Raw genomic sequence first — 21676 nt, forward strand, 5'->3', positions numbered from 1 at the left:
TCACTTTTTATATTTTGAATGATCTAGATATTCAGCGCAGCCTGGAGTCCTGATGGAAAGAGAATAGCCACAGTCTGCAAAGATGGTTTGATCAGGATATACGAACCAAGGTCATCAAACACACCTGTCGCTGTAAGTAGAAAGGGATAGTTATGGGCAAGTCTAAGGTATTGGGTCAACTGGTGTCTCTTACATGACCAAATATTGCAGAGTTCTGGGCCTTGTTTCATGAAACTTGTAATCAATAACAAGTAACAATAACTGTTATTAGCTAATGAAATTATTGCATTTGAAACTGTCTTTCATCACATGATTTACTTTTGATCAATCGTAGAACAAGATTCTCAGTATGTGGAATAGAAATGATTTTATCCAATTGACATTGGTTATCTTGTTAATTGTTCTTAGCAAGGACCAGGTCCAGAGGGCTCAAGGGGTGCTAGAATATTCTGGGTCCACAACGGAGAGCTGCTCGCCGTTTCCGGCTTCGAGAAGTAAGCAAAGAGACTTGTGTTTTGAAGACTTACGTTGTAGCGCCTTTCAAATGTTAGAAAATGTCCATTGTTGAAATAAAAGAAATAGATGACTTGTATATCATTGGAAAGCTTTGATATAATCCATAGATTGCAATGATATAATTATATGCTATTTTAGTGTCTTTCAGAGGAGTAACAGTTCTCCAAAAACTCGAAATCCAAAGCTTTGAAAATCAGAAGGTTTCAACCTAAAAACTATTCAATGACATCATCTTATTTTTGAGTATGCATATTCATAATGTCTAATCGCCCCAGCTATATAGGCGAACCGTTCGATCCTCATGTTATGTCGTAGCAGTTAATGGGGCAAATTCGCCCCTTTGTATAGAGGGGTCGATCAGCTGAGTCAGGCCTAGTCTCAAGGAAATCACTGTCGATATCAGAGACTGAAGCTTTTGGTTTAAATACTAATCTGCTCTAGCAGGACTGTAAACTGTTATGTGTAATGCAGCACATTTAAGCTTGTCAAAACATGATGATAATAATAATATTGGTTTCTTGTATAGCGCTCATATCTGTCAGACTTGACAACTCCTTGTGCTCCTGATAATTACCCCAGCTTTAACACAGCTGCCATTACAGCGCTCCATCATTTCAAGGAATTAATTCCTGCCAGGTACCCATTTACATCACCCGGGTTGAGTGTGGCAAATGTAGATCAATGTCTTTCCAAAGGATATTAGTGCCGTGGCGGGACTCGAATCGCGGACCTTGTGATCGACAGTCCGGTGACGTATCTACACGACACCCCTACAATATCAATACAGATTGTCCATTTCTTCTTTATTCTTAGGGATTCCGCCAGGACTGTGTCGTTGCACGATCCAAAGGATCTCACTGAAGCCTTGCAAACATTAGTCATTGATAAGGCCAATCCGGCCACACTGATACCGTGCTACGACCCCGATACACATGTAGTCTTTATGACTGGCAAGGTATGTGAAGATGATTCTTTTAGCAGTGTGTTGTTTGTTTCATTTGAAGGAGTTGTGTTGTGATAAATTAAGTTCATCATGATCCCTAATGACATCCCCACTTTTGTTGTGAGAACATAAAATGAAATTGACAAATCAGCAATTATGATTAAAATTGTACATTTTAGATCATTTGTGGTCGGAATATCAACTTAACAAACTGATTTGATAATCAGTTTTGATATTCAATTTCAATTAAATATATCAGATATCAGATGCCATAACACTTTGAATACATTTCTTTTTGTGAATTATGAGATTTTAGTGAAATATTTATGTTATAAAAAAGTAGTTATGCAGTGTTTGCATGTAATAGCTAACTTTTTTTCCTTCAAAATACTAATATTTCTATATTCCACGCAAACATATCATCTTTGTATTCATACTTTGTAAAAGCTTAGATACATGTGAATATACTACATATAATCTCCTGTTATGTTTTATTCTTATGTATAAAATACCTTTGATATATAAATGTTTTCATCTTTCGCTTGCTCAAAGAGTAGCTATTCTGGGCAATGGTTTGAGTTTACTAAATTGATATTCTGTACAATCATAACAGAAAGCAAGCAAACTTCAATGTTCACATCTTTTCTTGTTCACTTTATATTCCTAATCTACCGCAGGGAGAGCGTTTAGTAACGTGTATAGAAGTTTTGAAGGAGGCCCCCTACTTCATGCCTCTGTCCAACTATGCATCGCCCGAGTCACATCAAGTAAGTGTCCAAAGAAAAGACAAAAATCAGAGATAAGATAAAAATCAGAGCAATTGTATGGAAAAGATAGTGATTTGGGAATCAATACCGAGTGCAATGATAATTGTTTTTATTCTATTTGCTGTTGGGGTATTTTGTGGCCCCAAGTTTTCATCCTCATTTCTGCTTTTTTTCTTCATTGGGTTTCTAACAGGATGAACTAGAACTCAGTCCGACTTTAAACAAATGCTAGCCACTGGACACAGGGGGCCTTTTTAGACTGCAACACACATTTTTTTCCTGTGATGCAATATAGCTCTTCTCTTCTCTTCCACCAGGCCCTCTCGTTTCTACCCAAGACGTGCTGTAGGATCAAAGACGTTGAGTTCATGAGAGCTCTAAAGCTCTCCAAGACAACACTGGAAACTATCCACTTTACACTGCCCAGGGTTAAGGTAAGGACAGTAAGACTTCAGTATGATAATAATATTTAATTTTTATATAGCGCTTAATACAAATGTCTCTAAGCGCTTTACAAATATACTATTACCCCGGTCATTGGATTTAGTGCTTGCCCGCACACACTGTGTGCACAATCTCCACTCCCTGGGGAGCATTCCAGCTGGGCGTTACTTGACACTCACAAGCTGTTTGACCAACAATGACGGTCGCATCCTACCAGGTACCCATTTAACGCCTGGGTGGAGAGTAGCAAGTGCAGGTTAATATCTTGCCAAAGGATATTAGTGCCGTGTCAGGATTCGAACCCTCGACCTTCACATCTCCAGTCAAGTGCCTTAAACCACTCGACCACGACACTCCCATAATGTACAGGTGTTGTGGTCTAGTGGACTAGTCACCGGACTGTGAATCGTAGGGTGTGGGGTTGAAACCCTTGCCACTGCGTCCTTTGGCAAGACATTAATCTACATTTGCCATACTCAACCCAGGTGAGGTAAATGGGTACCCGGCAGCAATTTATTCCTTAAGATGCTAGAGCGCCATAACGACAGCTGTGCTACAGCCTCTGTAATAATTGTGGAGCCACAGGATTTTGAAATCTGACAAACATGGGCACTACATACAAGAACCCACTATTGTTATTATTTTTATTATCATTATTGTTATTATAGTAAGGCACGGTTAAAAATAGTCTTGGTATTTTTGTAGTGGAACATATAATGATATTTCTATTATGCTGTCAGATGCAAGGCCCACTTTATTGTGTGTGTGTTTGTGTGTTTGTGCTTTGTTGTAACAATCCAATAGGTTTACTACATGAACTTATTATGCTCAAGGTGAACCAATGAGTCTTCCTAAAAATAAACTTGCACTATTTGCGTTTCTTTGAACACTTGGTTTAGTACCTCTGTTTCTTTATTGAGGAGAAGTGTTCTTACTTCACAGGTGTATACAAAAAATGATGATTTTTATGTCTCAGCGACACTGCCAGACCAACTCCAACTCGACTGATTACCGACAAGATTTATTCAGGGTAGTGGAGTTTTTGTGTGGTCTGCTGTAGCTCACGATTGTTCTTAATGATGTGACTTGAATAGTTCATTTTGTTATTGACTTACTTACTTGACTCAAGTGCACAGGACGGAGTGTCCCCTTGCGCTCCTACGGATGGTCTACCTCCATTCATTTCTGTCCTGGGCTTGGTGTTGGGCAGCCTCCAGGCTTAATCCAGAGTCTTGGCGAATTTGGTCTTTCCACCTCAGGGGAGGACATCCTGGTGGCCGTGGCGATGTAAAGTCATTGGTGTGGACTTGTATTGGTAGGCGTTCCTGTGGCATACGTACCACATGTCCAAACCATTTCAGGCGGCGGTTGGATATTTCCTCATTTTGTTATGCCATTTCTTTATTAGCACTGGTTTACTTTTTTGTTCATTAAAGATGTACCTTTCTAATTTTCCCTTTATTTGTAGAAAGAGTACTTTCAAGATGATGCCTTTCCCGATACTAAAGTGACATGGGAACCGGTTTCGACTGGTGCTGACTGGTTTAGTGGCAAGAATGGAGAAGCCAGAACTATGAACCTTTGTCCAGAAGGAATGAAATATTGTAAGTTTTACTTTTCTACTCTCCCTCTCTGTTTCTGTTTCTGTCCCCTCTCTCTCTCTCTCTCTCTCTCTCTGTCCCCTCTCTCTCTCTCTCTCCAATCAATCCAATCTGGGAATTTGTTCAGCACCAATATCTAGTAGCCTAATCAAGGGCACTGATTAGACTTGAAAAAGATACTGCAGTGAAAAAAAAATCACTAGTTTTAAGCAATGTGGAATAGGTATTCTTAAGTTGAGTTTTGAAAGTACCAGTAGATAGCAGCCTCTCTCTCTGTCTGTCTCTCTCTGTCTCTGTCTCTGTCTCTCTCCCTGCCTCATTCTGCACTTCTCTAAATAAGGTATTCAGTGCTTTATAAATGTTGCATATTATTATTATTATTATTATTATTAATTTTCTTTCTTGCTACAGTGAGCTCGATACCCAAGGCTGGACCCCCGCCCAAGAAATACTCCAGTGAACAAGAGCTTACCTATAAGACCGATGCAGAGAAGAGAGAAGAGGTAAATACATTTCCCTTTTTTACCCATATAAAGGCCTGTTCACATATAGCGCTGTAAAACACAGTGGTTTTTGTGTACTAAATGAATGGCAAGTAGGGATGAAAGTAGCTGTGTGCGACAAGGTCCTACATGCACCCTCTTATCTGTGTGTTGTAAGATACAAAAATATGATATGCAGTATGTTTAAATAAGCTTTAACAAAAAAGAAGAAAAAAGACCTGAGGTTGACACCTATAGTTTACATAAGCCTCTACACTGTCATTGGATAAATGTAGAGAAGACACATATAATTGTAGACGTCTTTACTGTCCCGCTTGGTTCCGGATAGGGCATTGATCTAGAAGAAGAGGGAGAAGAAGACAAAGAAAAAGTAGGAGAAGAAAAAGGGGAAGAAGAAGAAGGAGGAGGAGGAGGAGGAAAAGAAGTTGGAGATCATACCTGAAAAAGAAGAATTTACTTTTCTACAGCACTTAATACAAGAGTTTCTGAACAATTTACACAAAATCTGTTCTCAAAAGATTTTCGTATAAATGGATAATCACTCAATTTTTATCTTTATTTTAATCTTCAGATTATGTCTTCCATGAATACCAAGCTATCCTTGAAGTCTGAACCTTTACCTCAGGATAAATTTGAAGGTGTTGATGATGATGAATGGGTAAGTAGAAGACTGTTTGTTCGTATTTGTTCCATAGACTATAATTCTCTATATCTACTTCACTTTGTTCTCATCTATCCTACATTACTGCTCAGGGCTGCGTCTCACGAGTTGAGCGACATCTCATTGAAATGTGTGTTAAACTTAATACACGCATTTCAATGGGATGTCGCTCAACTTGTACTAATGACGGTTTCGTGAGACGCAGCCCAGGACTACATATAGTTTGTTTTGTTTGGAATTAATGGTATTTCTTTGTTTTTGATTTTTCTACGTAGAGTTACTTATACAGGAGTTTTCTTTGGTTGAAATATTGTTTTCTTATATGTAGGTGCACAATGACTTTCAATTCGTCTAACATTAGTCCCCTGTAGAGCTAGACTACATCTCGGTAATCTTGTCAATACACCTGTCCAATTCCATTATCAATTCAAATACCTTATTTGCCGGCGTAAGGCCGCAGTATTTTCAGAAGAAAAAAATTCCAAAAGTCTGGATACGGACTTTGCGCAACAACTAACAATGAAGCGGTCAAACCAGCACATCCGTTCAGACATATAGGACTACAATGACTATACAATGGTACAGGATATTTCTAGTACAACTCCACACATCTTACCGACAATTTTATGTTGCATTGTTGACATGAAGACTAAAAAATAATAATAATAAATAATAATAATAATAAATAATCTACCGGTAGATCTAGATCTAAGTACATGCCATTGCATCGCTAAATAGTAAAAGAAAGGGACTTACCGTTATGGATCTAGCTGCCACGCAATGCAACTGCGCAAGTGCGCATCCAGCTGAAGTCGCGATTTTGTATTACACTGCACATCGTGGTAGGGGTAAATGTAGGATACCAAATCTGCCTGCGATACAGTACTAGCTTAAAAATCGATGAAGATTTGCTATTTGGGGAGACAGACCCAAGTCCACATTATCCGACTGGTCCCTTGTTGATCACGATCACGTTGACTGGCCACTTACCCAAGTCCACATTATCCCACTGGTCCCTTGTTGATCACAATCACGTTAACTGGCCACAGACCCAAGCCCACATTATCCGACTGGTCCCTTGTTGATCACGACTTTGACGGGCCACAGACCCAAGCCCACATTATCCGACTGGTCCCTTGTTGATCACGATCATGTTGACTGGCCACAGACCAAAGCCCACATTATACTTGCTCCAACGATCCTCTTGATTTCTTGCAATTACCATCTGGCACATGTACATCATCTATCACCATACCATGCCATAGATCTACAATTCAGTTGTCGACTGCCAATAGATGTGTCTCGAAAGCTTTAATTTTGAACTCTTGACTGTATGTTCCTTCCTTAGCTTATTTCTTTACTCCTGACTATTATCAGTTTGTCAAAAAATGTAAGATTTTTGCATAGTTTAGTAACTTGTAAACTCACTATAAATGATTTTGGCACTTTGGAATGTCACAATGCACCCCTATATTAAAAAAGGCAAGTACTGTTGATGACTATATAGCACAGATAAAACTGAATTTCGTTTTGCACCAATATAATAAAGACATGCACAATGAAATCAGGCTTCGCTAAAGAGTCTTTGGTAACAATATGCTTTGGTTGTAAATCTGTTTACCTTCAAGTTCTACTCAAACTACAATAAAAGAAATGACAATTTAATTAAATTGAATTGAATTGACATTTATTTCCACCATCATGACAATATATACAAAGATAAAATATGGAATTTCATAACAGATAACAATATCAAAATTTCATACAAATTGATGTAATAGCATCCTAAATGTAAAGCATATATGAAAGTATGAACCATATAGTACAAATGGAAAATGGTGCATCCCGCATAAAAGCCAATAAGGCTTGACAATTGAATGCACCAGGCTGACAATGATAGCCACAATATAACAACAAATAATTAAATGGTTAAGAACTGGATTAACTACTACCTCTATGGTGGACAATATCAAGTGTCACTGAATTCAAAAGTATACTGTGGATGAAAAATATATCAAACAACCTTATCAAAACATGTAAATCATTATTAAAGATTAAATGACTAGTCCTGATTAAAACTCATATCACTGAAATGAATCAGTCCATGATAGCCAGATTTTGCACAGTGATCTTAGTCTTTTATTTTTTTTCGAATCTGCATGATCTGTGCCTCTGCTGCCAAATAGATATAAAGTTCAAATATAGTCCAGTTCTCATTTGTATACTTGATTGTTGATTTCACTTGAGTTCTTCCAGTGTTTTCTTCCTTTTTAATAAACTGGCTTGTTCGCATTTCAACGTAATCCTCTGTCATTGAGTAATGATTTCATACTTTTTCTACAACAATTAATATGTGAATGAGTAACAGGGTAGACTGTCTGTTACTCTAACTATACCAGAGGATTATTCTGCCTCTTGGATAGCACAGTTTTCCTACTTAAACACTAAATAATAGTTGAAGACACTAGCTACATGCATATATAACTATGTAACTAATATGAGTGAAGGGGTGGACTACCCAACACTCCAACAGGACAAAAGGAGATTATTCTGCCCCTTTTAACTTGTACAGTTTACTACATGTATTTGCAAATCTAACATAACAGGGCGTCTTTGTACTCTCAGAGCTAGGGTAGTAACGTTCACTCTCTTAAGAAGATGGTTTACTTTCACTGGGGCTTCTTGGCGATGTCATGTCTCGCGAGTTGGTTGTAGCTTCTGCTGCGAATTTGCTGTCTTTGTAGTCATTGACAGATAAGCTTTGTTCACGTCGTGGTCGCTTCTGAAGATGACGTGTATTTTGACGATAGCGACTCCCTCCTTCACTTTCGATGATGTTTGAGCGAGGGAATTTGTCTTTCTCGATGGTGATCGCTGTTTTCCACACCTTACCATTTTGGCTCAACAGGTTGCAAAGGTGACAGATATTTGGATCCTCTATCATAGAACTGCTTATGACGTTCTTGCAGAAACTCAAAAACTCAAAAACAATTTTGCAACACCCATTTCAATCCTCAGCTCCGCCCGGTGGAGCCCTGTGCCCTCCAGCTGCTCCGTTCACTGACAATTTGAGGGACTAGCCCAGTCAGCACATGATTCACAGGAGCTCTAGCATCCGAGGCCACCAGGCCCCACAAGGGCAGCCAATGAGACTAAAGGGTGATAACTAATTGGTTCAAGCTCTCAAGTTCTTTTCTTAGTTCTTTCTCGGCCCCATCCAAATTTGTTCCTTTGTCTGATCTCCCTTCTCTGACTGCTCCTCTTTGAGCAATAAATCGCCCGATTGCAGCGATACAAGAATTTGTATCTAGTGAGTCAGCCTTCTCGATGGTCGCAGTCTGTCTATGGGTAGGTTGCCGTCTTCTGTTCGATTACCCGCCCTCTCTGACTTCGGCACTTGACACATTTCCTGACAACTTTCCTAATGGCTGAAATAGCATTACCATATAATATCGTTGTTGGAGTTTTGCCAAGACATATTTTCTTCCCATATGTCCAGGGTTTTCATGAATCTGCCTCAAGATGAGTTCAGACACATGTCCTCTCTTTGGTAGGATGGCTGGATGTTTTGTTTCTTCAGGCTAGGCTGCTTTGTTCAGTCTACCTCCTACTCTTATTTGACTATTGTCCATCTGAGGGTCTAATTTGTAGATAGGGCTTGATTTTCTGACCCCTGGCTGCAACTTTCCTGTCCGTTGGTTGATATCATGTGCCTGTTTCCTCAAAACCACAACCTCTACTGGGAACGCTTTGTCTTGGGTGGTCTCTTAACGTTTCCATCTTCCCATCTTAACAGCCTTAAGAAATCTCCGTCTTCTTCTGGCACCACAACTTGGGAAAACATCCCTTCTATGTCTGACGTGAGGGCGACCTTTCCCTCTCTGAATCTTATGATTACTCCGACCAGGTTGTTGGCCAAATCCGGCCGCTTTATCAGCTGCTGGTTTAGAGAGGTTCCTTTGTATTGAGCTGAGTAGTCATACACCACCCTTAACTTGTCCTTTTGTGGATGCATGACTGCGTGATGAGGTAGGTACCACATCCTTCCAGTTGTAGCCTGTAACTCATGATTTGGTACTCTTTTCTGCATAGCCTTTATGTAAGTATATCTCCAAACAGTCCTAATACTTCTCATAGAATTCTGGCTGCTTCTTGAACTTCCTTTGCAGATGGTTGAGTCTCTGCTCTGCCATGGGCCTGTTGTTGGGCAGGTCAACGTTTCCCTTGAAGGCAGTCCAATTTGGTAGTGCCCTGGTCTTAGCTTGATGGATCCTTCAACCTTTTCCATATTTGTTAATCCTCTTTGGATTCTTCAACTTTATCTTCCATCAAGCATTCTGAAAACTTGGTGTTGTACAGATTGTTTAGCTGTTGCTGAATATCTTTCATCACGTGGACTCGGTGGGAAGATTTCCTCCTTCTGTTTGTCCTTCCAAGATTCCTCCTTCTGTTTGTCCTTCCAAGCTTTCCTCTTTCTGTTTGTCCTTCCAAGCTTTTCTCCTTCTGTTTGTCCTTCCAAGCTTTTCTCCTTCTGTTTGTCCTTTCAAGCTTTCCTCCTTCTGTTTGTCCTTCCAAGATTCCTCCTTCTGTTTGTCCTTCCAAGCTTTCCTCCTTCCGTTTGTCCTTTCAAGCTTTCCTTCTCCTGTCTGTCCTTCCAAGCTTTCCTCCTTCTGTCTGTCCTTCCAAGCTTTCTTTCTTCTTCCTGTTAGCTCCAACGCCATCATTAGTACGTTGTTTCTCTGATTCACCATTCTCTTTCACTTGTTTCAAAGGTGTCCAATCTCTATGAAGGAGGGTGGGGTGTAACCTTTGACAGATCTTGCAGGTCATCCTTTGTTTACAATCCCTGGCAAGATGTGAAGACTGAAGGCAAGCGAGGCACAGCCCTTTGGATTTGCAAAATGCAAATTTCTCTTCATTAGGTTTCTTTCCCAGGACCTTGCATTCTGCTGGAGGGTGATTTTCTTTGTCACAACAGAGACACCCTTGCTCATCTTCATGCTGGAGCTGAAGCTCTGTTTCTTTCTTGGAAGGGTTGTGTCTTTGTCTGTGTTTCTCCAGCTCTGGCAGATCCTCCAATATTACCATAGATGGGGTTGTTTATTATTCGGGCCTGTTTACTGATGAAGCTAACCACATCTATGAATGAGAGTGGCTCATCCCGATTCTGAAGTACGCCATCGACAAAGCTCCTCCATCTTTGTCGCAGCCTGAATGGCAGCTTCGATATGACCATCTTCAAATGTTGTGCGTGGTCAATCTCCTGTTGAAGGTGTAGGTCTTTAGCCAAATTGCCTAGCTCAGTCACAAACAATGAATAACTAAGCAGACCCTCAGGATCCTCACCTCTAATGTTAGGCCATGCCATTACCTTGTTGATCTTGGAGTCCAGAACATGATGCTTGTCACCAAACTTGCTTTCTAGCAGTGCTGTTGCTTTGTTGAATGCTGCCTTGGAATCACCTCTATACATGCAACTTCTGACTATCTCATTCGCCTTTCCCCTGGTATATTGTTCCAAGTAATATAGCTTGTCAGAGTCCTCTAATGTCTTCGACTCTACTACATTCTGAAAGGCCCTCTTAAAGGCGTGGTAGTTTAGCGGATTCCCATCAAAAGGCTGAATGATCCTTTGTGGTAGAGCGGCATTGTGGCATTCTAACAGCATGTATGCAAGTTGAGTTTGTTGTCGTTGCAGCTCTACCCAGTCAACATGACTATCAGGGTTTGTTCCACTTAATACTCCTACATCTCACTCTTGTTCTTGGTTCTTGCATCCTTGTGTTGATTTGTCTTCTGAACAATCCGCATTCTTGACTTTGGGACTTAATCTTGTTTGCCTCCTGTCACTTTCATGAAAAGCGCCATATAAGAAATGGTTATTATTATTATTATTGCACGAGCAAAGGTTGGTACTTCAGGTTTCTGGTGAACAGCTACTGAATCTTCAAACTGTTGTAATGCTGCTGCTTGGGCTGTAGTTGTAGCTAATTCTGTCTCAATAGCAAATTCCTCCTTTCTTCTGATTAATTCCTGCTCTTCTCTCTCGAGCTCATGTTTCCTTTTTAGACTCCCCAACTTTACCACCAATTCTGCTGTCTTCATGGCTTGTTCCCGTTTCCTGGAATCTGATGTTGATTTACTTGATGCTTGAGATTCACTGTCATCTGCTTCAACCCTCTCCATTGCTGAATATCTGCCTGCGTTCACAATGAAGAGGAGCAAACAATTGGGTCAATTTCCATTCATGGATTTGCTCATGTAGTAATGGGTCAATCTGAATACCGGTAGCTGGATCTTGTTTATCCTGTCCTTCCAACATTGTCCTCCATACGTGGCGTAAATCAAAGAGGCTTGAAAATGTTCTGTCTGAAACTCTGCTGCTAGCAGCCTCTGACCATTGGATTCAGCACTAAAGCAAACTTCTACTACAGTACTTCTTCAAGGCTTGAGTCCAAATTGGTGAAGCTTAGCTAGCCTTCTGTAAGAGCAGTTGACATATTTTCCATTCTTTGCAATATCCAGCCATCAAAAGGTCAAATAATGTTGACTAAGAAACATCAATCCAGTCTCTCCGGTTCTCATCAATATTACTTATTATAAGCCCAAATTCAGCATTGTTGAAATTGATGAGTAAAATACTGTCATTTTGTAAAATAATTTCACAGCAGTATGATCTCCATTAAGTCCTGTGGCTGAATGCTCCTATGGTTCAACGAGCCAAAGGCTAGGAATAATCAATATCCATTCTCGTTAAATGATCCATTCCTGGTTAATTCCTGTGAATGCTTGCTTTGTCCACTTAAATCAACCATAACATCTGGGCATCCAATGTAACCTGTGACTGTTACTGTACCTTTACATCTCAAGTAGATAGTTCAGAATTCCTTTAAGGCTTTAAAACAGATTCTTGAATGCTAATCAGTCTCTTTAAAACTTTAGGCCTTCCTCTGTTAACTTGAGAAAGACAGATTTTTAACCTAGACTGTTGGTGCAAAATGTCTTCGAGTTAGTCTAACATTTGTTCAATCTCGTGTTTCTTATGTCAAATTGATCAGAATGCTATAATACAATGATCCTATCAATTCCTACTGTTGTCCGAGAAAAACAAGAACAAAATAGCGGAATTTGAAGTAGGGAGAAGAGGTTAAAATTTGACTTATTTCCCAGGGTTACTGCCAGTGATTTTCTCCCCCTTTTTCTATACTTTATTGAATTTCAAGTTGGACAAGAGATAATACTAATAATAATATTTAGCTTTTATATAGCGCTTAATACAATGTCTCTAAGTGCTTTACAAATATACTATTACCCCGGTCATTGGATTCAGTGCTTGGCACTCTTACATTAGTTTGGCATCTACAGTATATTATTATTTTGTATGTACATGTATAACATGTTTCGCTTGGTATTTTCTCTAAATGTAAATTGTGCATTTACTGTTTTGCCTTTTCCTTTCTTTGTCCAGGATGATTAAAAGGAGTCTCACTGAAACAGACAGGTGGACAAGATTTTGACATCCTGTTATAGTATGCAGATGATGAGTACCGGTAGTGCGCAACAGGGTGAGAGAGATTAAGTGCAACCTCAAACCTGATACAGTTTTGAAATTTGTAAAGATGGTCATTTGCGCTGAAATCAATGCATGCTACTTAACCTGTCAATAGGAGAACAACTTTCTGTACCGTGTGCTACAAAATATGAGACTATCACATACATTTATAGGAATATATTTTCATCTTTCTGTAAGCATACATTTTTAGAAGGTTTAGACCAGGCCTTCTCAACTGAATTATTAGAAGTGTCAAAACTAAAAGAATTTGTTGTTGAAGTGGCAACCTGTATGTTTGACTGTGCTGCGAGGAGCATAGCAACCGAGCCGAAAATCGGCGGGGTCCAGGGCCAAAGCCTCTTCGAGGATGAAGGGGGCAGAGCCCCCTGAAGCTGTAGTGGCTATCTTTAAAGGCCCATAGATGTGGCATTTTCAACATCTTTTTATTCCAAAATATATCAATCGTAATTTCATATTGATGTGAACAAATTAGTACAATTCCTTCGTACAATTACAGTTGAGGTAAATTTGAATGTAGTTATTTTGGTGCAATAAACACAGGAAATGTCAAAATTAAGTGATAAATCAAACAAACAAAAGCAAGATGTTTCCAGAGATTGGCAATGTTAAAATTAGTAGCACATCGTATTAGCTTATAGTTCTTTAGAGCTCAGGTTTATAGTCTTATAACATGGTTAAAACAATGTTAAATTCCCCTTACCGCAAGTGCAACAAGTGGCGCAAGCACCGCCAGTTGAGAAAGTCTGGTTTAGACTTTGAATATTGTTGAGCTTTTGGTAGTTAATATCCAGCCTTGACTCTTTTTTAGTGCACAAAAGATTACCAATGAATCATTAATTACAGTGCCATTTAAATGCAAATGCCTATTAGCATCACATCAAGGATACATAACGTATCCATGAATCCTCCCGTTACAAATTAATTCCCATTTTTTAAAAGGCTGTAAATGTTATTATATCCCCAAACTTCATAATGTGCTGGTCACATCTTCAAAGCCTTAAGATGTCAAAATATACCATCTGATTAATGAACTTGTACCCTTGGCAACAAATTAATTACAAAGAAGCATTTGTTTAATATCAGTCATTATAACCAGAGAGTTTAACATACCGGTACTTGTTTGAAGATGGGTTTTGTTCTATGTAACAGTCATTTTTTATTTTTGTTTAAACATGCCAAACTAAAAGTATGAGTGTGCAGCTCAAGAATCCTGCCATTTTGTTAACAAGTCTGATTATTGCCATGTGTATCACATGACTGACCACCTGATATCTGCCTCTATTTTTTCCATTTAAAGCATTAAACCTGATATTTGTTTGAACTGACAATATTTTCTGTTCTTCCACTTAAAGGGATCTGGTATTAAACTTAGTCTTAGATCCTTTAGAAATAATCCTTAATTTAGCTCATGCTGCATTGATAATTATAAACCTTAAGGTCAGTCAGGAACTCCATGACTTTTACAAGACGATCGCCTGTCTGATTATCAAGATGTTAATGATTGGAATTACGAATGTTGAAAACAGTTCGCCGAATGGTTTTCAAAACACTAAAGTCTATTGGGGTAAACGAGTATGGTAAAACCGGTCACTCAAAGATTTTTACTTTTTTGAGGCACTTCTTGAGCATTTTGAAGCGTGATTTTTTAGGGCTTCAATATTACACCATATCACAGACACTGGTAACATGTAGGACCGTGTATCTCATATTTAACATTGTTAAACGATCCCTTTAACCTTCTTTCAGAGATTTCAATAACTATAACCCTAAATTGGTCAATTTGGAAAAGGCATTGAATTCAAGAAAATTGATACTCATTATAATAAATTGAGCAGCATGCACCGGTATCAAGTATTTGTGCTACAATGATCGATTTGACAGTTTTCATTATAATTTATCAGTGATATGTGACTGGTTATTGATTGAGGTACACTACACTTGAGAAAATTGTTAATGAGAACATGCCTCTGTATATGTGTGTGCATTCACTGCATTAATACTCATTTCCACAATCTGTTTCTTTGTTCTTTCATTATATTCCATCTTGGAAGAAAATGAATCAGTTTTACATTTGATAAAAGTTTTAATTTTAACATCGTAATTCCTGTAGCCTTTGAATTTGTCTATACATTACATATATGTTTTAAGCGTTGATCAAAACAAGGTTTCTCATTGATATTTTATGCTTGGTCATTATGAAATGATGAGAACAATTTGTAATCTTTCTAGATATTTTATATGTTCTTCTGAACAGTATGTTGATGATCAACTTGCTTTCAAGAGTGAAGATGATGACTTGCATTGTAAATGTTTTTGGAGAATTATATGTTGTTTGTTATAACATTCTTATAACTGTGAACTTGATAAATTTTACTCTATTGGTGCCACAGAGAGATAAATTCCTTCTGATATTTTGCTGAGGTCGTCTGTGAAAGAAGAAGTGAATCGTATTGTCTTTATTTTTGTAAAACAACAACAAAAACACAATAGTTGTGTGTTGAGTAATATAATTTGAATGTAAGTTTGTCCAGTTTTTCTAACATATTGTGATGTTGGTATATTGGTAAGATTTAAAGATTTAAATCCATGAAAATACATTGATAATTTGATATTTTAATCACCCATGAGAGATGGATACTTTTTTCTCAATTGTGATAGTTTCAAATATTGAATATGAACTGAGGAGGAATGTGTTTTGAAATGTCTCTAGTGTTTTAAAATGTCATTATGCATTAATGTAATGACAGATTTCATCAATTTTGAGATGTCGTGCAAAGTTATACAGGTGTTTCTTCTTCAGTTGATATGAGCTGCATTAACTTTTGTTAGATTTAAAAGCGACACATCAAAATAACACCCCATATTTTTTCTTTCTGAAATATCTCTCAAATGTTTTAATTGGTGGTTTTATGCATTTCATTTCAATAAGTAATTTCAGTCACTTGGTTACAGAATCTGAAAAGAATGGAAAATATTTTGTAATACCGATTACGGAACTTTGACATCACATTTTTATTCCAATTATGTGCCCCCATTTTCTTTCCCCATTGGCAATAAAGTTGGAATATGTGCACTTCTATTCTCGTTGTTGGCGGAAATCCCATAGAAATCCAATAGAAAAGCGTGTTCATTCTATAACACATGTTTCAATGGGATGTCCAAGAAGTTAGACTTATGACGGTTTCAAGTAACTGCTCTCTGATATAAAAAACAATAGAAAAGGAACTGAACACATGGCATTACTGACTGTTGAAAGCCAAAAGGACATTCATTATGTGTGAAAGTATTTTGCTGTTTTGGTTTTATACGTGTATGTTGTTTTCTTTCAGTTCAGTATTAAGGTTTGTAACATGTTGATTTTTGTATTGGTTACAAATCATGTATCTCTTTCATTTCTTTCCATGATATCATTTCCATTTTTATTGAACTCAGTTTTCATCTGACTGTACATGTTAAATTATTATTCATATTTCATTCTTTATCTTTGAAGTTTTTACTTAAGTGAATTTGTTCAACGATATATTGGAGTTAGATGGTGACAGGACATAAGTTGCATGATACTTGTATCATATTATACTCTTTCATTGATATAAAAAAAAAAAATTGTTCAAGAGGTGATTTTTTATTTTAAAAAACAAACATAACGAATATTATCCATATCTATTCTTAGTGATTAAGGATTAAATTTCACATTCTAATCAAGGAAATATGTAAATTCAGGAAAAGTATTTTAATAGGTATAATGATGATATTTTGAATATGTAGAGAGTATTAAGTGAGTGGTATGGATGTGGTAGAAATCCACAGGAGGAATCATTGTTGTTCAATGTTGACCATCAAGAGTCCAAGCAATACAATTCTTCTTGTCATTCCAAAAACGGACTTCTTTCAAATGATCTACATTCAACAAAGGACAGATCACACCTGAACGATAAGAATAATGAGACTGTTGCAAAATCGTTGCCTGCTTTTTTTTGTGCAAAATGAATTTTAAATCATTGATTGCATGTTATATGCTAATGAGCCTCCTTGAAAAATATTATCATCTCGTTGGAATAGCTCAGCGAGTGAATTTTCTCAGGACAGACCTCATTGATAATACAGGTATCTGTTGATAATATCTTTTAATATCACATCACTCCTTGGATACGAAGAACTTACTGTCTGTGCCTACATATACAGTGTATGATTGATAGAATCAATAATTTCATAGTTGCCCAAATCATTTAGGTGGGACCATTTTTATTGTTAACCTTATCAATGCATTTAGTTGTATTTGCATTTGTTTATTCTTCTTTATCATTCATTTTGGACCATGCAACCCTTTACGCTGACATTGTTATAATCAGTAGACCTCAAATGTACTATATGATGTTGTAAAGAAAGATTGGGAACATTTCTTTGATTTCCCAAGTGGTAAAGAGTATATATTTTTGGAAATGTACATGTATATATTTGACATATACTGTACATTTAATGTGAATTGTTATGTGTTTGATAAATCATTTGTTGTTGGGAATGATATGATTTGTTTGTGTGTGTTCTACGCACTATACGCAATGAGGGCCGGCAGCATGATAATTATGAACAATAAAGTTTTGACATTTTCACCTTTAATGAATGTTGAACAATGATTTATTTTTGGGGGGCCACACTCGATGATTGGGACAAGTGCGCCAAACACACCCAACCACACGAACACATCCTTCACAATTATTGTAAGATTGTAACCCCTGAGCAATTTGAAGTGCGATATAATAGGGATTAAAGGTAAAGACCAGTTATGGTCATGCGATTGCATTGTGAAAGAAACGTTGTGGAATCGATCAGAAAAGGTTGATCATCTAGCATCTAGCATCTGCAAGGTTCTGGAATCATCAAAATGATAAGAAATTTGGCCCATTCTTCGTAAAGTTACAAGCACTATACACAAAAAGATGTATATGGGACTACCCTATATCTCTCACAGACCATGAGAGAAACAAATTTACCAAATATATGAATTAGTAGGCGGTTTCCCGGCAAATTTTTTATCATCATGTATTAGTCAAAACATATTCTTTCACATGATTGGTAATGAGAGCTCTCATTTCATTTTTTGAAATTGGGGCGTTTCCAATACTGGTCTTTACCTTTAACATTTAATTGACAATGTAAAATTAATCAAATTGCGCTTCTGATCTATAATTCACAATGTAAGAATTATTTCAAAAGAGTAGCAATATAACATAAACCTGTACACTTCCAAATGGGTCTAATGCCCAGCCATCAAAAATCCTTTCTTTGAAAAAATTCAAAAGGCGGAGTCAAAATCTAGAAAAATACCCATAAACGCGTAAAACGGCGTGTAATTCAGGTTTTTGAAAAAAAAGTACTCTTTTTCTTAAAAATGGCCCAAAATGAATGTTTTTTAACCCCTTCACGCCACATCATGTTGACTGCCTCCATGAAATCTTTAAAAAAAACACCCCTTTATACATGTTTTCTTGGTTGTGGATATTTTGACCGAGACCCCTGAGCCGGATCCAGCCGACTTTGCGTTTTACACCCTGGCCTGGACCTTTTCCCAATAAATTTCAAGGAACCGACTGGGAAAAGTCTATCCATGACAAGATATTGCGCGCGCACGTAGCTCTTCTGCAATGCTCAACGTACGTCCTATATGTCCAGCGTCGCGGTACATGTATCGAGACGTACGAGTGAGAGAAAAACAACGAATAACAACAGAAGGAAATAGAGAAAAACAATAAATAATTAAAGAACAGAGAGGAAACAAAGAATGTCATAAGCAGAGAGAGAAAACAAAAACTAACTTGAAAGAAAGAGAGAAATTAGAGAAGGAACTAGATTTGTAATACTTGTTTGGAACAAGTATAGGTGGGCTGATCCAACTAAAATTTGAGAAAAAATCAAGGGCATATTTGAAATATCTTATTGTCTCAGCTACAACATACTCGAAGTTCAACGTAAACGAAGCTAAAACGACGGAGATATTGCTCGCGAAAGACGGAAATGTAGAACCCAGTTTTGAGAAAAAGTAATGTTCCATAGAGAATACACGCAAAATGTGAAAAATTGACATGCCTCCTTTAATCGCAAAAATACGCCACGATGCCTTTGTCAAAATGAAAAATAATAGCAACAACATTTGTAGGAAATGGTCTCAGCTAGAACATATCAAAATTTGAAAGTAAATCGATCGATATTTACAGAGATACAATCAATTTTCCGTAAATATGCTGACGTCATAATATGCAAATTGAAATTTTGAGTTTGGAGGCCATTATGATGACGTCATGAGTTAATTAAGGGTCAAATGAGACATGAAATCGTATCTCCAATTCATACTCTATTAAAAGATGAAAAGAAATTGGGGTCACCTTGCATCCTAAAGAGCTACAATGGATTTTGTATAGGCATGTTTTTGCCCATATATGCTATGTATTACAAGAGCTCGCGCGCACTGAAATTAATGTTAAACGGTCGATTATTCCGTTATTAATAGTCATAAAGAGACAAACATGGTATCAATTTGTTTGTAAAAATATGTGGAATATTATGAAAGAAAAAAAATGGCGATTCTATGTTGTGCAATAGTTTTACGCGCGAAAACGCGCACGCATGTGCGTGTGCGCGACTTTTTATAAAGTGCGCGATTTTTTATGAAATGCTTAGAATGGCCTAAAACGTATGCAAAATGATTTTGAGACGATTTTGAGCATTTCAAAATTTTGCGCGCGCATTGACGCGCGGACGTACGCGCACGCGCGCGTTATTTGACCTGAAATTGACCGGACGGATATTGACCTCGATCATGATAAATATGAAAGAGAAATAGCTTTTGGTTATGAAGATATGATCATGAGTTAATTTTCGTAACATTTTACAAAATGGCGCCTAGATGACGTCATCAGTGAAGGACAATGTTGAAAACGTTATTGTGCCTTGTACATATGCCTTTACATATGTGTGCCAAATTTCAAGGCATTTGATCGAGGCATTTTTAAGTTATCTTGCTAACAAAAAAGTGGTTAGAAATAAGAAAAATATTTAACTAGATTTGTAATACTTGTTTGGAACAAGTATAGGTGGGCTGGTCCAACTAAAACTTAAGACAAAATGAATGGCACATTTGAGATAGCTAATTGTCTCAGCTACAACATACTCGAAGTTCAGCGTAAACGACGCTAAAACGACGGAGATATTGCTCGCAAAAGACGGAAATGTAGAATCCAGTTCTGAGAAAAACTCATGTCCCATAGAGAATACACGCAAAATGTGAACAATTTACATTCCTCCTTTAATCGCAAAATTACGCCATGATGCTTTTGTCAAAATTAAAAATTGTGTACACTGCATTTGTAGAACATTGTCTCAGCTAAAACATATACAATTTTGGAAGAAAATTGATCAATATTAAGAGAGATACTATCAATTTTCCAAAAATATGATGACAACATAATATGCAAATTGAAATTTTGAGTTCGGAGGCCATTATGATGACGTCATGAGTTAATTGAGGGTAAATAAGACATGAAATCATATCTCCAATTTATATTCTATCACAATATGAAAAAATAATTAGGGTGACCTTGCATCGTAAAGAGCTACAATGGATTTTGTGTAGGCATGTTTTTGTCCATATATGCTATGTAATACAAGAGCTCGCACGTGCAGAAATTTATGTTAAACGGTCGATCATTCCGTTATTAATAGTCATAAAGAGACAAACATGGTATAATATTGTTTGTAAAAATATGTGGAATATTATGAAAGAAAAAAATGGCGATTCTATGTTGTGTAATAGTTTTACGCGCGAAAACGCGCGCGCATGCGCGTGTGCGCGATTTTTTATAAAATGCTTAGAATGGCCTAAAACGTATGCAAAATGATTTTGAGACGATTTTGAGCATTTTAAAATTTTGCGCGCGCATTGACGCGCGGAGGTACGCGCATGCGCGCGTAATATGACCTGCCATTGACCGGACGGATATTGACCTTGATCATGATAAATATGAATGAGAAATAACTTTTGGTTATGAAGATATGATCATAAGTTGATTTTCGTAAAATTTTACAAAATGGCGCCTAGATGACGTCATCAGTAATGTTTAATGTTGAAAACGTTATTGTACTTTGTACATATGCCTATACATATGTGTGCTAAATTTCAAGGCTTTTGATTGAGCCATTTTCAAGTTATCCTGCCAACAAAAAGTGGTTAGAAATAAGAAAAATAAATAATAAAAATAAATAAAAAGGCAATTCTAACGAAATTATAAGGTGGTCTGTACGTTATACAGCCCACCTGATAAATAAATAAATAAACTAGATTTGTAATACTTGTTTCGAACAAGTATAGGTGGGCTGATCCAACAAAAATTGAGACAAAATAAAGGGTACATTTGAGATAGCTTTTTGTCTCAGCTACAACATACTCAAAGTTCAGCGTAAATGAAGCTAAAACGACGAAGATATTGCTCGCGAAAGACAGGAATGTAGAATCGAGTTTTGAGAAAAAGTCATGTCCCATAGAGAATACACGGTAAATGTGAAAAATTGACATGCCTCCTTCAATCTCAAAAAAGCCATGATGCCTTTGTCAAAATGAAGAATAATAGCAACTGCATTTGTAGAAAATTGTCTCAGCTAAAACATATCAAAATTT

At 37.3% G+C, this 21676-nt stretch overlaps 1 protein-coding gene across 1 annotated transcript in view; it reads left to right on the plus strand.

Annotated features, from left to right (window-relative positions):
• Nucleotides 1–17611, plus strand: part of LOC585288 (coronin-7) — a 39034-nt gene extending 21423 nt beyond the window's left edge. Inside the window, exons 18-26 of the mRNA XM_030980760.1 lie at nt 28–132; nt 409–494; nt 1330–1471; nt 2137–2226; nt 2544–2660; nt 4139–4274; nt 4683–4774; nt 5346–5432; nt 12904–17611. Of these exons, the coding sequence (XP_030836620.1) occupies nt 28–132; nt 409–494; nt 1330–1471; nt 2137–2226; nt 2544–2660; nt 4139–4274; nt 4683–4774; nt 5346–5432; nt 12904–12912 (864 nt within the window). The 3' untranslated portion in view covers nt 12913–17611. The remainder of the gene's footprint in view (nt 1–27; nt 133–408; nt 495–1329; nt 1472–2136; nt 2227–2543; nt 2661–4138; nt 4275–4682; nt 4775–5345; nt 5433–12903) is intronic.
• Nucleotides 17612–21676: the final 4065 nt, after the last annotated feature.

The sequence above is a fragment of the Strongylocentrotus purpuratus genome, unplaced genomic scaffold (assembly GCF_000002235.5).
Source record: "Strongylocentrotus purpuratus isolate Spur 01 unplaced genomic scaffold, Spur_5.0 spur5_scaffold_11, whole genome shotgun sequence".
NCBI classification, from domain to species: Eukaryota; Metazoa; Echinodermata; class Echinoidea; order Camarodonta; family Strongylocentrotidae; genus Strongylocentrotus; species Strongylocentrotus purpuratus.